This window comes from Hyaena hyaena, unplaced genomic scaffold, assembly GCF_003009895.1.
Source record: "Hyaena hyaena isolate Hyena2069 unplaced genomic scaffold, ASM300989v1 scaffold_882, whole genome shotgun sequence".
Taxonomy (NCBI): Eukaryota; Metazoa; Chordata; class Mammalia; order Carnivora; family Hyaenidae; genus Hyaena; species Hyaena hyaena.
This window is the reverse complement of record NW_024081513.1, coordinates 692912-710859: the sequence shown is the minus strand read 5'-3', so window position 1 is coordinate 710859 and position 17948 is coordinate 692912. Positions and strand designations below refer to the sequence as shown.

Genomic DNA, 17948 nt, shown 5'->3' with positions numbered 1-17948 from the left:
GCAAAGTAAAAACACAATTGCCAAAAAACCAGTGTTCACCATTTTCCTTGTTTAAAAGTTTTTGTATTTCTAAATTGAAAACTGTTCATCTGAAATTAGCATAGTGTAAAACACAAAACGAAACCAACCCAAAACCCTGCTTCTCTGACTTCTGAAAACCGTAATCTACTCTATTATTGCCTGTTGCATTTTATAAAGAGCACTACTCATGCACTCCTTTACAAGTGTTTAATACTATTGCTGGCAAAAAAGTTCCTGGATATCAAATAATTAAAAAGTAACTTCAAGCCAGTTGAAGTTTTATTTGAACGTTTTACAACTTAAAAAATGCTGTATATCAGTTACAAAAGTGAATAGGAAACACGCCAACTCATTTGGTGTGCAAAAATATTTCTCCACTACACAGAATTTAAGGGCTTCACAGAATGTTTTTCAAATATACATCTTCAGCAGAAACACTACATGAAAAACTACTTTCTCAAGGGGATGTTAGTACGCTTCCACTTTTGTCAAACTTTTTACCCTTTGACAATGCTGCGACCTGTTTGAGTAGTTCTCTGTTTTTGGCCTGTAGGAGAAAAAAACATTTAAGATGAAAAAGGTTTGAAATATTAAGTCATGCTGAAGAATACTACTTATTTAATGCTGTTCTTTTCACTTATAGAACAAGATTTCATTGAAACAGTTAGGATAAATGAAATAGTTGGTATATTTAGGTTCCTCTCTTTAATGCTGGATACGGAGAAGGAAAATTCTACATTGGTTTATCACCTCCCCCTTTGTAAATGTCAAAGTAATTGTTGTCCAAAGATATAATCAGTTAGAAACAAGGCAACTTAGAGTGAAATCCATTTAAAAGAGGGTCAAGTTTTAATTAAGTAAAAAATGTTTGGTTCCTTATCTTAAAAACATTAAATGAAAACTATGAAAATAAATTTTATAGTTAATGACTTAAGTGATGACTTGGGAGGAATACTGCCCCAAAAATGTACCGAATCTTTCAGATGACGTTTATCTATTTATAGAATAAGCACAAATGTCCTTTTTGCAAAAATATTCACTCTTTATCACTTTGCCAAAGGGACTTTCTCAACTTAATGCTATTCAAACAACTTTTTTTGAAGCACCCTTTCTGATCTTATTAGTGTTTAATTGCCGTAACAGTAATTTGGTACTGGCTTTGATGTAATTTGAACATTTACACACCATCATTGTTTTCAGATTTGTGAAAGGCTGAAATTTTTCTTTAAAGATTCAAAATTTCACTCTGCCCTTGATCTGAACTGTTCGTGCACATCATGCAAACGTTCCACCGACCACTGGCAAAGACACTGTCCTTGAAACAATGCACTATGACAATCACCAGTGTTTAGTGAGGAGGAATGTGTAAGGAGGGACGACCTTCAAGTGAATATTTTCATGTTCTGACAGTCTTTGTCTCTCTGTGCAATCTCTTGACTGTGGAAGCAGAGATAGTAAGGGCCCTCCGTATCTATAAATACATTCATGATCAAACACCCTTGGAGTTTCGGAGTCCAAATGTGGAGAGTGTGACAATGGACTGGAATCTGAGCACTGCCCCAAGAACAAAACTGCCCCAAGAACAAAATGTCTCCACTAGTTTAGGGAGGAAAACCATTTATTTTCCTTCACAAGTCTCAGGAATCTTTATTATCTAGATATACTTTTTAACCTTGGAGCTTCGTCTTCTCTCATTTTGGCCTCTGTAGGGCAAGAGAACACCCTGCCTCCTCTCTGTGGCCCATCTTAAACCCGTTTCATGAAACATAAACCTTTTCCAAATTCTGAACTTCGTCTCCCCCACCTTTCTTCAACCAAACTCTCCCCAATTAATACCTATTTCCTTCCAAATGCAAATATTTATAGATTTCGTATCTGCAAATCTAATCATTTTGTTTGGTTGCATATACAGCATTTCTCTCTATCCAACAGTTGTTAAATAAGGTGGTAATTAAAAGAGTTCTAATTTCAAATTCAATTTCAATTTTAAATCTAGAAAATCATAAAGATTTAAAAGGATTTTTGTTTTCTCTTTAAAATTAAACAGTTTGAGAAATTCAGAGGACAAATAACGAGAACGTCTGGTAGCTAGCGGTGAGTCAAGTGAGTACACTCATGATCAACTGGTTTATTACTTGGGTGACCAGTCTTCGTCAATGTAATAGTTTTAAATTATTTTCTTTCTATTGTTAGCTATATGTTATTTAACTTATAATAGACTCTTGCTAAAAACAAATCTTAACAGAAATTTTAAAATACAGATTAATGAAGGACATAAAAAAACTATACATTTGTACATGTGCCTCAAAGAGACTGCCATCAGACCTCTAAGTTTTCTTTATACAAAACCTTTTATAGTGACATACCAAATCATTAAAAAGTTAATATTCAAATTATCTTTTCTCAGTCATCAATTAGAACATCAAACACAAAAATCAAAGAGTTTATAATTTTCATATTCTAAGTATAAAACACAAGAACATTAAGTGTTGAAAGCAGTTTTTCCTTTTCATTGTTTAGCAGCTAATTTTCACTTTGCATTTATATATTCAGTTTCCTAATCACATCACTAATAAACTTAGTTGCTGATAAATTATGTAAGAAAAAAGCCTTTAAGAAAAATAAACAGTGCATCAGTTGTTAAATGGAGACAAGCCCAAATGTGTATTATTCTAATTTAGGTACATTAAAAACATACTTTATAATGCAATACTTAAATACGTATGCACTTAAAATTTTTATCCTAACGTTACTTCTTTATTATGCACCCTGAAAAAAATCATTTAAGACTCTTAATAAGTTAAGCTAAAAATGTTTAGAAACACTGGCCTAAAGGAAAGACTTTTTGCTACAAAAACCTGCAGTTATTTTCTCATATGTAAAACAGAAACATTATTACCCCAAGAGGTGTTGAAAGCACTAATCAAATATATACAACACTTAGCCTAACACAGAGGCTGATACATAGTAGGCACTCAAATCTTAGTCCCTTCCCCCCCTTTATTAACTTAGCTCCTAAACAAAAGGTAGAATTCTTTATTTGCTAGTTTTTTGTTTTAGACAACTTAGGTTGTATATTTTGGTATTTTGCATAATTTCCGCATAATTTTACCTTGTGATGCTCAGATTAAATCCCAGTTTTAATAGTTAAAAATGTTTTGAGAACTTTTAGAACAAAGTAAGTTTTCTGCTACAGGGTTCAGTCTTTTATCACAAAAAGATAAGTAAAATAGTTAACTATGTTTACACACCTAGGCAGAAAACCCTACTTGTAAAAGAGGGCATACAACTATAAGAGATTGTCTCCAGCAATAACACAAAAGATATAGGGAAGTGGTCTGCTAACAAGGGTTAAATAGAACCTGAGTGACCTGAGGTGGTAGGAACACAGCAGAAAGTATAGTTTAATCTGAGTCAGAAGATGTAGGTTTCTATGTCAGTTCTGATTAATTATATGACCGTCATTTCATCTATAAAATGGGAACTCAAAGTTACTGTAAAGAGTAAATAAGACAGCCTATGTAAAGTCAGGTTAGAAATGTCATACTTCTATATAAACATTAGTTGCTATTCTATTCTATGAAACCTCAGCTACAGACCAAGAAAACTTAGCCTTAAGATACCAATCAGGCTAAGATGTCAAAGAGAAGGTCCCCTGTGCTTACAGCAATAAAATAAAACAACAAATTGCTATTTTGGACAGTGAGAAGTACTAAGTTTTATCATAACCTTAAGTATTGCTCACAGTTTTTCTGTTACCTCAATTCCAGATTTACTTGAGTTTTGGTTACACCACATTAAATCAGAGATCATGCAGAAGATTCTGTTGCCAGGTAATCATTCAGCATTAATAAGTGAATGAGAAAAATAAGAATATCATAAAGCAAATATTTGCTGGTGGATGATAATGTACAAGAACCCAAGTCATATGGGTAATTTTTCAGGACAGAGGGCAGATGGACATTTCCATAAATTAACACTCATTCAACAAACTGAGTGCCTACTATGTGCCAGATTCCACACAAGGTTTCCCTTTAAAACTGTTTGTAAGATCAGCATTAAGACTAAGACTATAACTCAAATTTCAGCAGTTTCCTAAGTCCACTTTACAACTTTATTCAATTTAAGCTACCTTCAAAGAAGTATGAGGAATACAAACCAAAAGATAGGAACAGCACATATACCCTGAGTCTACAATGATTAAAAACCCAGGTCAGTATTAATCCCTTCCTTCTCTAGCTGCACTTTCCCAGTAAGTCTGCAGTCTATGAGCTGGCACGCATCCTCTATGCTTTTAAAGCTTAAAGCTAGTGAACTTTAAAAACCCTGTTACCCAAAGACTAATTCTCAAAACGTCAGAATGTATAAATCAACAGAACATGTAATTAATTTAGTGTGGTCTGATTTCTAAATTTATGAGAGCTAGGTGAGAAAAGGCTTAAATAAGGGAATAATCCATGTCCCTGCTGGATACTGTCCATCTATGCAGGCTGGACATCAGATACTATGGGAACCCTGGGCTTCACCAGTTGTACATATAGTAAAATCCTCCTGAGTATACTTTGCAGTAATCTTGGAGGCTGCCCTTGGCCTAGATCACTAGAGGCTGCCTGCTGCAGCACACAGCAGAATCCTGTTGAACACCTTGAAAATCACAGGACTAAGGTTAAAGTGCACTCTTTTGCCTTTTATCACTGCATGTGGCATGAATTTCCTCCACTTGAGGTCCCTAAGAATTGGTTGGGTATGCCCACCTTACACTATCTGGGAGGAAATGGGAAGGATGCTTATACAATGTACTAAAGACCTTATTTTCTCCTTAGTTTCACGAATCCAATTTTTAATTTTTTGCTGTCACCCAATGATCAACTAAACATACTCCATTGGTATCCTCCTCTGAAAACTCCGTATCAATTTTAGACAGTTGTTTTCAGAATTAATAGACTGAATCCCCTATCAGGTGATTTCAAACAGTAACACTTAATGGAAGCAGGATTAAGTAGTATTATAAAGTGAAAATCAAAGCTGAAAAAGCACCAAATACACATAAAGTAGGCAAACCAATATCAGTCCAAGACAATACTACTGACTAGTACTAGTAAGCAAGGTTAGCTCTCCTTGCATAACAGTTTACATAAATGTTATTTACCTGAAGTTGTTCCACAGTTTCTTTGTGAGCTTTTTCCATACTGTTCATCTTTGTTCTCAAATTTGACTCTTGGTACTGAAAGTCCGCCTTTAGTTCAGTTAGCTGAGAGATAAACAGGCATATATATGTATATGCAAGTGTAATATATATGAGCAGAAACACATCATTTTCAACATACTTCATTATAACATCACAATTCATAACAGAAGTGGAATATATTAGCAGTTTTCTGAGTCTTATAACTTATTCGGAATTCATTTTGTGAAACAAAATTCTATCTACTACAGTGTATTTTAATGGTAAGATAATACCAAATTGTCAGTAAAACTTTTGAGAAGATGCCTTTTTTGTTTCAATTTAAAGATGGTTTCACTGGACATAGAGTTTGGCACCTAGTATGCCAATAAGGCTTAATAGCCAATACCAGAGGGAAATGCTTCAATTACAACATACTTCCCACTATACATAAGCAAACTGAATGTTAAAAGTGGTTTCAGGTTAAAATAATCTTTTAATGAGAAAAGAAGGTCTCACAGCGGGTGAAGTACGAAGAGGAATGATTTTAACAACCACGAGGCACACTACCTCTACTTTAAAATTTATGTCCAGAATTATGTATCTAATACCACCTAAGACTTGAAGTAAAATGGAGAACAAAGTATAGAAATACAACTAACGTGAAATGAGAAAGAAAAGGGTTACTTTAAAATTTTGGCTAAATTAGACAAATGTAAGAAAAAAGTCAGTGGTCTGAGGAAACTACATTCTTTTCTTAAGTATCAGTGATATACATAAAAATAAAAAATCTTTATGACCTCAAACTGAAAAATAAGTTCATATTATATCATTTCATTATTTCTTCATGGAGAAGAAAATTTTGGGTTATTTTCAAATGGTTTTCGTTATATGTGCTTTAAAGGTCTGCAGGTTCTGTTTTGTAATTACCCAGTAGCCAGTAACCTCAAAGATGTAGAACAGCAAAAAGAAAAAGGAATCATGGTGTATTATATTCTTATTGTCTGAATAAAAGCCCTTGCTTTTGCCAAATTCAAAGAATAACTGAATTCTCTGTTTTCTACATTACAAAGGAATTCCTGTTCTGAAATGTCAATTCACATCAGATCAGCTAAGATAATTATTCTTGTCACTCCATTGTGTGTTGCCTTCAGATTATGAATTTCTGGAAGATAAGAATCAGGTCTGATTTATTTATTCATCATTGAATCCTCATGATCTAGTACATGGCTAGCTCTAGAAGCCACTGAATAAAGTGAAATAAATTCAAGAAAATGCCTTGGTTATCTTACATTTATATTATAAGAAAAAATAGCAAATATGTAGCTATTTTAGGCTTAGAATTATGTTCCTTTATAATGTTCCTATCATTATTTCTTTTCTCATTTGTGTTTTTTTTAAGAAAAGGAATGCTCACAAAAGCAGAAAACTTCCAACAAACTGCACTAACACAGAAGAGTCATGCCATGAAAAAAAAAATCTAACAATTCGTTTGGAATTGTTCTGTGGCCAACTTACTGTTTTATTCAACTGTTACCTAGATTAATACAGATAACTTTTTATGCAATAGCAATGTCTCTAAAATTTTGTGCATAAAATAAATTTTCATAAAAGCTCCATAATTCAAAAAATTTTGTTAATTAAAAAGAACCATAAAAATCAGGCAATCATTACTATCTTTTTATCTTACATCAATCCTAAATTTCATATACTGAATTTACCTAAAATGCCAAAAGAAAAAGCTCAGATTCAAGCAACTATGGATACTCAGAGACTGATAATTCACACACATATTTATAGTTATGTGTTATTCATAATTTTAAAAGGAATGTGTTTAATGTTTTCCTATTTCATAAGATGTTTGAAGTAAGTCAAACTAAATAGTTTAAGACTATAAACAAGTACAAAAATAGGTTCTGCCCTCAAAGATGACCCAACATCAATAACAGCAGCTATGAATACTCAATATGTGGCAGGAGCTATTACTACTACATACTTTCATGTAATCATAACAACCATCTCATGAGATGGTATTAATACTCCCATTTTTACAATGAAAAAAACTGAGCACCGAAAATGTGAAAGTGTTCTGTTCAAGTTCACACACAAAATGTTAGAACTTTTCACTAAACTGACAACATATTTGCTATTCATTTTTTTTTAATTGTTTTATTCATTTCTGAGAGAGACAGCGTGAGCAGGGGAGGGTCAGAGAGGCAGCGAGACATAGAATCTGAAACAGACTCCAGGCTCTGAGCTGGCTGTCAGCACAGAACCCGATGAGGGGCTCAAACCCAAGAACTGTGAGATCATGACCTGAGCCGAAATTGGACACTTAACTGACTGAGCCCCCAATATTTGCTATTCTTAATCTAACTGATAAACAAAGTCCTAGAAAGTATACTTACTTCCTACAAAATGGTCTTAGACACCTAATGCTGATCACTGACTACCACACAGAAAATTCCCTGTGGCCTAATTTTCACGAGTTATTTGATATGGAGTGAGATACATACATAATTGGTATTTCAAAGACTCAATTATCCTGTTAAATCATAAAACTTCACATAATATTCCATTCACATGTCATTTTCAAATTAAGACATCAGGACTATTTCTAAACTACAGGTTTACTGAAAACTAATGTTCAAAGGTTATTACAATTCTAATTAGCCCTCAGTTAATTCTTACAACTAAAATTCTGAAAGACCATTTTTACCCATCTTCATTAGATGGCTTATGTTCCAGTTTGGCTTCTGTAATGTGTCTTGTAAGAATCATGCACAACATTACCAAATTATTAAAGTCTAATAAAATCTGCAATTATCCAGCAAAAGTCAACATGTAAATCTTACCAGGCTTCAGTGAACCATGTCCTTACCTTTTTATCTTTTTCTAAAATGGTCTGGTCTCTCTGCTGTAAGAGACGTTTAAGTGACATCACTTCTTCTTTCAGTTGACTTATAAGGACAAAATTGTCTGTTCCCCCACTATCTGCTGACTGATTTATAGAGCTACTAAAAAGAAAAAAGTAAAACACAGTTAAATGAAGTAGAAGGAAAATTAGCAGGTGTTCAAATTGCATAAATTAGACAATTCCACAAACATCCTTAAGGCTAATGCAAAAAAATATGTACCTGACAGAAATGGATGCAACTGGCAAATTACCTTACTAATGGCACACATTACATACACCTGCAGAAATATAATTCAGTATTAGCTTTTAGGGGGTCAATACTTCTAGTGTAAAGCAATAGGCAGCCAATTTGTACAGTAACATCAGCAAACTTTTGGCTAATGAACTAAAACAAACTCACGCTCATAATACTTTAAATTTAAATACATTTTCCAAGCAGGTCAGTTTAAAATATCACATTAGATTTGTGTTTCACTGAAGAATAATTAAGATAATGTTCTATTCTATTCAGATCTGTTTTCCTTTTTTTATTTTTTCAAAACCCAAATTTATTCCCCAAAGAGAACAACAGTTCAGTGCCACTTGCTTATTGCCAAAATTAAATTAAAATTTTTAAGCGGATTATGGTTACTCTTTTAGGTGACTCCAAAAAGTCAATGTAGAAGATACATGTTTCTATTCTTTTACCTAGTAATAGCTGGCAATCAACCATAACTGTTCAACTAACTTGAATTTTCATAGCGCTAAAGGAATTCATTTTTACCTATCTCCGTTAGATGGCTTAGATTCCAATTTGGGCTTTTTCTTTGGAGTTTCATTCTGAATTGCTGCAGAGGATTTATGGCTGAAACCAAACATTAACAAGAATAATTAGAGTAAAAAGGGCAGAGGCACCACATGACAATTCTTCTTCCTCTAAAATATTACTGAACATCATTGATTTTTTTAAAAGTGTAAGTAACAAAGTTAAAGGGAGGTCATGTTAGAAAGAAAGTAAGTGCTTCAGAAAATATGTTAACATATTTACCTCTGTTTCCACAGTCCCTGCTCTTGTTCTGGACTCAGATTGCTGATTCTGAAAAATACATAAATGACAACTAACAACAACATTCATTTAATACATCTACGCTTAACAACATTCTTCCCAATGGACTCAAATTACACAGGTTTAGAATGTTTTATTCAGAAAAGACCTATTTAAGTTTTCAAACTAAGCTAATATATGTTGAATGAATCTAATTCTAGTGAGAAAAGTTCTAATCAAATAAGTACTAACAATCTTAAGTTCTTTAACAAAGGTATAGCGATAGGGATTAAATTCTCTTCACCAGGATAAGGTTCTACGATTATAAAGTTGGACAGTCCTCATAGTTAGGTTGCCCTTACTACCTCAGACAGAAAATGTTTCTTCTTTAAAGTTAAGGCCTTCTTAATAATCCTATATGAGGATTTCTCCTTTGGAGTAACTCATGTTGCTCAGAATAGTGTGTCAACTTGAACCAAGAAATGTCTCAATTTGTTTCTTTCCTAGTTTTCCTTAGAACCCTTTCCAAAGTTCTCCAGATCTTTCTCCGGTCAGTACTCTTGAAGACTCATGCTGGAAAAACTGAGAAACTTCACAGTAAAAACGGATTTTACTTTTACTTACAATTAAATGCTGTATTACAAATTCTTTCCCATTATGCCATAACACTAATAACTGCTTTATAACTCACTATGACTCCTACATGCTTTTCTCCTGTACTTGTGTATCAGCCAATCCTGCATTAATCCCTAGTTTGATTCATGTACAGAGCATCTCCTATGTATCAGATGCCACATATTTATACAATATAAGGTGTTAGAGAAGACCTGGGCTTTCTGTCAGTTACTTAAAATTCCTGAGCCTTAGTTCCCTTATCTGTAAAAGGGGTATGATATATACCTTGTAAGAGTATGAGACTTAAATCAGTTTAGACATAAAAGCACTTCACACAGTACTAGTGTATATATAATAAGTAAAAATACATATATATATGTATTTGTATATAAAACTCACTATTGTAGCTGTAGAAGTTTTTAAAGCAAAAGTAAAAAAAAAAGTCACACTATGTTCTTTGGAATCAGTTATAAGATAAATACCAAATTGGAAAAATAATGTCGTAATTCTATAAACTTGAGTTACTCTCTATTTGTGGCAATAAATGGCAACCCTACTGAGGAATTCAGTTACCATTTCTTTCACAAATTTAATTATAAGCATCAGCAAGCCATATAACCACACATTAATAGCACTAACCATATCTCAACGTGATGTGGAACAGTTTGCATGTTCCAATCACATTAATAACATGAGAACAATCACATTTATAATAATTTAAGAAAAACATGTGGAATTCTCATCTTTGTTTTCTGAGGTGGCCATTCCTGGATCCAGACTGACCTGTTTTTGCTCTCCTCTATCCCCACCCATCACTATATATCACAATATGTATGCTCCTCATAATCGTTCCTATATAGTGAACTTAAAATAGGACCTCACAAACTGTCTACTCATCAAATAGTCTATGTCCATCAAATACAAAACAGTAGAAAGGAAAAAAAAAAAAAGTAAGGTCAATACCATCTTTGTTCCCTTTACTTTTGAAACCTGTTATTCTTTCAAAAGATGAAGTCACTGTCACAGAATGTGATCTTCATAAACATACTCAAAGTGTGTCCTATCACATGCTAAGAAAAATGTATAGAGAAAAGGAATGCTTCAGTTGAGTTTTAGGAGTAGGTCTGACAGATGCCATTATGTTAGTTATTTTGCCATATGTTTTCTTAAAAAAGCAGAAACAAGATGAATGTTCCTTTTGTTCCCTGGAATATTCTGACAGAAACACCAGAAGTTTTCTTCAGAATAGCCAGATTAGAAGTCACTGCCCACTCCACTATTGTGACATCCAGAAAGCACGACGACAGGGTAAGAAAAGTGGGAAAAATGTCACTGAAGTAAACATCAATACCTCAATAAAACCCCGTAACAATTTAGAATCCAATCTTGTTAATTAGACAGAACTATATTATATTCTAATTTTTTAGAATTGTAGGCATCAATTTTTCTGTAAATGAATTTATGTTTTACCTATCTAGACCTTTAGAGACTCACAGAGAATTCTGGTGAAAAATAAATTCTTCTGAAAACTGGTTATCATGTCCCTGTTTTCTCCATTTTAATTTGTATTTAATTTATGCTTTAATATTCTTGATTTTTCCATGAAGACTAAAACCACAGTCAAAACAACTTCATACTACACACATACTACTACTATTTAATGTTTTCCTCCTAAGGCACTTTAAAAATCAAGTAGTTGTTAATATTTGAATGGAATTCCTGCCTATGTGTTTTAAAAAAGAGCAAAGTACTACTAGTTTAAAAGATTATTTTTCACATACTTTTGGAACCTTCAGAATTTAGAATGCTTCTATTATGATCACAAGTGACAGTCTTTTAATCTGTTCTGCAAAAACACTGAATGTATATCTCCTAGTCTCTGATTTAATTTAAACAAATTACAAATTAATGATAACTGATAAACATTAACTCCATGTGACTGTGACTTGTATTTATAACTGTAAAAATAATTTTTACAAGTAAAATCCTAATAATTACTTAAACAAAAAAAGAATATTGAGGCCTTTTATAACATAAACCAAAGAAGAATTAACTAACTCTGATGTACTTGTATTCTAACTTAAAATAATAATTTTATATAATAATTCCTTAAATGCTCTATCTTTTTTACGGTAAAGAGCTAAACACACTCCTGTATATAATTTTATACAGGCTTACCTCAAAGGTATTGTGGGTTCTGTTCTAGACCATGCAATAAAAAGAATATTGCAATAAAGTCAAATAAAACTTTTTGTTTCCCAGTGCACAGAACTTACATTTATACCATACTATAGTCTAGTAAGTGAGCAATAGCATTACATCTAAAACAATACATAAACTTTAATTAAATTATTGCTAAAAAATACTAATGCCATCCGAGTTGTCAGCAAGTCATGAATCACTAATCACAGATCACCAGATAAAAAGGAAAAAATTTGAAATACTGTGAAAATTACCAAAATGTGTCACAGACAAATGGAGTAAATGCTGTTGGAAAATGGTGCCCAGAGACTTGTTCAATGAGGCGTTATCACAACCTCTCAATTAGTAAAAAACACAGTATCTATGAAACACAATAAAGGAAAATGTAATAAAACGAGGTGTGCCTGTACACTAAATAGAGTCGGGAAAAAGCCCTAGACTCTAAAAAGCTTACTATGTACAATGTAAACTAGTATCTGCAAAAAGTTAAACACTCATAGAGGTCATTAAAATGCCAAGAGGATTTTAGAAAATATGACTTCAAGGTACTTACTTGTGATGGCTACTGCTGTGACGATGGTGATGGTGATGATGGTGGTGATGATGTTTTGAATGATGCTGGTCTTTCTCAGTAAGAGATGAAGAAGATGAGTTTGAATGTGAAGATCCCAGGCTCTTTCTCTGTTCTTTTGTCTTCTGTAAAACTCTCTTGTATGATAAAGTACAGAGCCAGCATAATAACTTTCCATCAACCTTTTTAAAGAAAATATTTGTATTACATTAAACATACCTCTTAACTGAGTATAAGTGAAAGCAGGCAAGATAAACTATCCAGTTTTTAGTGTGTGTACAATCACGCTCTCACTCACTATCTCTGTCTCTCTCTCTCACACACACACACACACACACACACACACACACACACACACTGAGATTGTTACAAAATGGAAATAAAATTAGATTTCACTGAAACTTCAGAAAATCCCTGTTTGGCATATCATAAAATTGGTGAGGATGATATGGATCTCCATTAACTTTGGGACATTTTTTAATTTGGAGAAAATTGTTTTCTTATTACAAGGAAAAAACATAAATTGATGATATACTTCAAAGATCTAAACCTAAGGATTGGCCTGAATTCTTAAATCACTGTGTAATTACTAAAATGACAAAGTAGTTCCCACCACAGTGAAAACTGTTAGTTTTAAAAACAAGGTGAGCTTAAATGACATACAGTTGATTCTCATTATTTGCAGGTTTCCTATTTGCAAATTCACCACTTGCTAAAACTTATCTGTAACCCCCCAACCAACTTACAGTGCTTCTGGGATCATTCATGAACATACACATAGCAGCAAGAAATTTTTGTAGCCAGACAGTAAATGTTCCCTGCTGAGGTTTAAGAAGGTGACACTGCTGCCTTCCTCTTTCCTCTTATACCATAAACAGGTGTCCCTTTCACGGCCTATCTAGTGCCATGTTTTCTGCATTTGTGCTTTCTATTGGTGATTCCACTGCTTACAATGATCCCCAAGTGTAGTGTTGAAGTGATGTACAGTGCTCTTTAGCTTAAGAATGCTGTGATGTACCTTATGTAGAAAATACACATCTTGGATAAATTCCATTCAGGCATATAATGCCGTCTGCCATGACTTCAATTTAATCAAACAACAATTTATATCAAGTAAGATACCTTTGAAGAGAAGTATCCACAAAACAAGATTAAGTATTGATCGACTAATCACATTGTGACCAGAGGCAAGAACCTAATCCTGTACTGCCCCCTTAGGAGCAATAGTTCAATATTCGCTAATTCAGTGTTCGCCGAACTTTATAGAACCTAACCACCACAAATAATGAGGATCAACTGTACACGTGTCAAGGGGGAGAGAAAGAGACTTCTTTCCAAAATTAGGACTAAACCTATAAAAATAGGATTTTCTTTCTTCTACTTGTTCACAAAAGAAGTGGAGGGACACGTCTTACAACTAGGGTACATATACTGCTGTGGAGGAACCTGGGGGAGCTTCTCAAAGAGACATCCTCCAAATCAACTGAAACTGACAGACAACAGGAGGCCTGTGTGAATGCTGATCAGCAGAGGAATGCCACAGGCATACATACACTTTTTAAGTCACTGCAGGTAGAGAAAAACAAACAATGGTTGAAAACATAAGCCCCGAATCAAAAGGCACAAGACTAACTTTGAATTACACGTGTTAATGTGCCATCAGGTATTTTTTTCACATCAGCAATTTCAAGTAACCAGCAAAAGGTAAGTAACTAAAAGGATTTAAAAGCAACTGGTAATTCTGAACAAAAGTGGGATAACCAAAAAGTACAGAATAGCCATCACAGAATATTTTTTTAAATATACTAATCTCAACGAATCAACATGAATCTGTATGTGATGCAAACAAGGAGAAAATGCACTGTCCTCGCACTTCCATCTAGCTACTTATTTACAGGGACCCAAAGGATACATCAGGTATTGGTGTATTCATCACAATAACTTCCAACCTGTGTGGTGTTTCATTTAATTCCCAGAAGATATCATAACATAAATACCTTTCTTCTTCCTTCTTCCTTTCGATCAAAAGCACACTGTTGTTTGCACTGTTCACAGGTCTGAGGTGGTCCGTATTTTTTTTCTGAATTTGTACAACGCTGACACTTTGTACCAATAAATGCTGCAATTATGTTACAGTACTGACAAGGCTTAGGCTGAAAAAGAGATAGACATTTTAACTGAGACATTGAAAAACATTAAAAATTTACCCAGTAAAATATATACCCGTGTACAGACATATTTCTCAGAATTAAGGAAATAGGTAAAAAGAATTTTCTGTCAAGTATGTTGCTCTCTCATATTTCACATTTATCACGTTCCCTATTTATTTATGAACACTTGTTTCTAGACTCATGCAACTTTTTGTTAACTCTATTGAATAGTTCAATAAAATCATGGAAAATGTATTTATTATTGGATAGTATGTTGTAAAAGCTACATGTAAAAAAGCTCTCAAAGACTTAAAAAGGTACACATTAATACAAAAGTTTCATATATCCAGTATGTAGGAGCATGAACTAATTCAACATCTTGGTTAGCTTAATTACAGTTTCATTTATTAAAAAAAAATTTAACAACTTCATCATGTACAGGTATAGACGATGAAACGAATATACATTATATGTGAACTTTCAACTTAAGAACCAACACAACCATATTCAACCTAAATTACAACAAACATACCTTGATTTTCTTTGATACTCAAAAGACAATTCAGGATTTTACAGAACCTTAAGGCCAGCACTTTGACTAATCACAACTGTACTACACTAATGACTGTAATATACATGCAAAAATTTTTTTTTCTAGAATAATGTCAAGACATTTGTGAATAAATGCTTAATTGTGCTGTTACATAAAAACTGTCAGAGGTTCTGAAGACAGGACAAAAGTGTGATTATGCAAACTTTGGATAAGTAGGTTCTCCATAACGAAAAGTTTGTTTTCTGTGTTTGAATCTTTACATAATAAAATCATAAATTTCACACTGAAATTCAATATACACATGCACATAAAATGTCTTTATTATGTTGTCATCTTCCAATCAGACTGTCTACAGAAAATTTCTTTCCTGAAATATTTTAATGTGTTGAATATTTAAGGACACAGCAATACATATTTTTTTTTTTTACAAAGTCCATCTTTGTGAAAAACTGACTAGTAACAGTAAAAATAAAAATGTAAGACATACTTACCGTGCCAAATTGTTTCACATTTTGAGCACACTTCTTACAAATTGTATTAGTTTTGCTGAAAAGGAAATTGAAGATAGATGAGCAAATTTACATAGCTGAGGTAATTAATACACCGCCAGACTAAAGCAAATATAGTTCGGATTTGACTGTTTGCGTTAGTAGTTCTTAAAACTTACTCTAAGATAGACCAAGGATCTTTTCAGGGATGTGCATTAACCAAATTCACTCTTTTTCATTAACTTTAGACAAATGTTTTTATACATTTTTATTTTTTGGCATAGAAAACAAAACCAAAAAAACCCTCCAAACTCTTATGTTTTCTATGTAGTTCCAAAATCTTCACATTTGCCACTGTTTACAGACAGCATACCTCTCCGTGCCTGCTAACCTTCCTCAGGGTTTGGTCGACTAGGATGATGCCAGTAGCTACATGTGAAGAAACTATTTGTTCTTCTCCTTAGGCTACTCTCTTGTCTGTGCCACCGTTCTTTAACAGGAACCACCCTGTTAAAAGGTATGTTGCATTCTTCTCCTGGTAACAAGTTACTAGATTTCACCCTTGGAAGGTGGTTGGTAATATCACAGACCTTTCCTCAGGTCCATGTCACCACTAATGTTTTGGCCTTTTTCTTTTTTAACAACTTCATAGTATATGTTTGTTTTTGCTTTTTTGGTAGCAAAGCTGTACATTTTCCATGCAATAATTTATTCTCTGTTTCTTCATGTCTAAACTTAAGTCTAGGTGACAAAAAGACCATTTTTGGGCGACAAGGTCTCTCTCACCACATATAAACAGTTTAAAACTTAAAATTTAAGCTAAACCATTATTTAAGAATGCTTTAATACGAATATGGGATTACAACCCCCACGTACTCCTTACAGACAGTGCTGTCTTTAACAATCAAAAACTGTTCGGTATACAAACCTCTCTTGTTGAAATTCTGATCTGCAGTAAGTACATTTTACAATAGGATGCGCAATCCGACATTCCTGTAATAAGACAATATATGAGAATTTATCTCAAAGTCCCAAATTTCACTTTTCTGGTAGAAAATTACCACACAACCTACTCAAATGTCTAAAACATCAATAATACCTGTCCCTCAACGTACACAATTGAGTGATTTATCATATAAGTGGCCAATTACAGCATACTTCCTTAGAGAAGGCATAGGTGTCTTTGTCTTTATTTGATGTAAGGGGTACGCTACAAATAAATTAAAAAAGCTGTCAGGGCCGATTTCAAGGGTTGGTTAAACGTGAAACTACTTAATATTTTGCACCGTTGATCACAGACAGCATCCCGGCTTTAATGGGATGGGAGGAGCTCCAAATCATAGAGCATTCTGTCCCCAAACCAGTCGCTTCGCTTTCCTGGACAGGGAAGAAGGATGCCATCAGCTTTGCGGCTTCAGGTTCCTAGCAAGAAAGTGCAAAAAGCGTCCCCTGCCTCCCGGTGGAAGGAGAGGACAGACGAAGCAGAAAACCGAGATGAAAACATCTCCACCCCAGGGTCTCTGCGGCATAGACAGGTGGCTGCCTTCACTCAGCCCCACCCCTGAGACCCCTGAATGTTGTTGGGGCCCGGCCCCCTCCTGGGACGCCTTGGAAGAGGGCAAAATTTGGTCTTCCTCTCGGGGGCCTTTCCCATCTGAAACCCAGGTCCTAGGATAAAGGGGTCCCGGGTGAGGAGGCGAGAGCTCCAAGCTCCCAAGGCGCCGGCGAAAAGAGCCGGGCTGCAGTGCAGCGGGCACCCAGCTCCCTCGGGCTCCGACCGAGGAAACCCCGCCCGCCCTCCCGCCGCCCAGCGCCCACGGACCTTGCAGAGCTGCTGGCCCTGGGAGAGCTCCTCGAAGGGGTAGCGCTGTGTACACTTGGTGCAGGCGTACAGGGCCGAGGCCGCCATCCTGCTCCTCAGTCTCCTCCTCTCCTCCACCGCCGCCCGCTCCGAGGCGGGGCCCTACGGGGAACTCGGGCGCCGCCGCTGCCGCCGCCCGGGCCGCGGGCTCCTCCTCCTCCCCCTCCCCTGCCTCGCGCCCACCAGAGCCTCGGCGCGACAAGCCAAGGGCCTGCGGTCGGCACTGTCTCCCTCCGCCTCCACTTCCGCCCCCAGCCCTCTCAGTGACGCCGTCCCAGCCGCTCCTGCTTAGGCCCTTATAGCGGCGGAGGGAGACGAAGAGGATAGTTCGATGCGGTTTAGCTGCGCGGCAGCGGATCCGCTTCCTTCTCGGCCTCCCTTC

The 17948-nt window shown here is 35.1% G+C and overlaps 1 protein-coding gene across 2 annotated transcripts; it reads right to left on the bottom strand.

Moving 5' to 3' along the window:
• Positions 1–282: 282 nt before the first annotated feature.
• Positions 283–17916, bottom strand: FAM76B (family with sequence similarity 76 member B). 2 transcript variants are annotated; one of them, XM_039220328.1, is made up of 10 exons: positions 17528–17916; positions 16634–16698; positions 15709–15763; positions 14512–14667; positions 12497–12696; positions 9130–9177; positions 8866–8946; positions 8067–8202; positions 5171–5272; positions 283–568 (listed from the first exon to the last, which is right to left on the bottom strand). In XM_039220328.1, exons 1-10 carry the CDS (start codon positions 17612–17614, stop codon positions 479–481), a joined length of 1020 nt encoding a protein of 339 aa, XP_039076259.1. In that variant the 5' UTR covers positions 17615–17916; the 3' UTR covers positions 283–478. The 2 variants fall into 2 exon arrangements, with proteins under 2 accessions (XP_039076259.1, XP_039076260.1); XM_039220329.1 differs by having other exon boundaries at positions 8067–8199.
• Between the last annotated feature and the right edge of the window lie 32 nt (positions 17917–17948).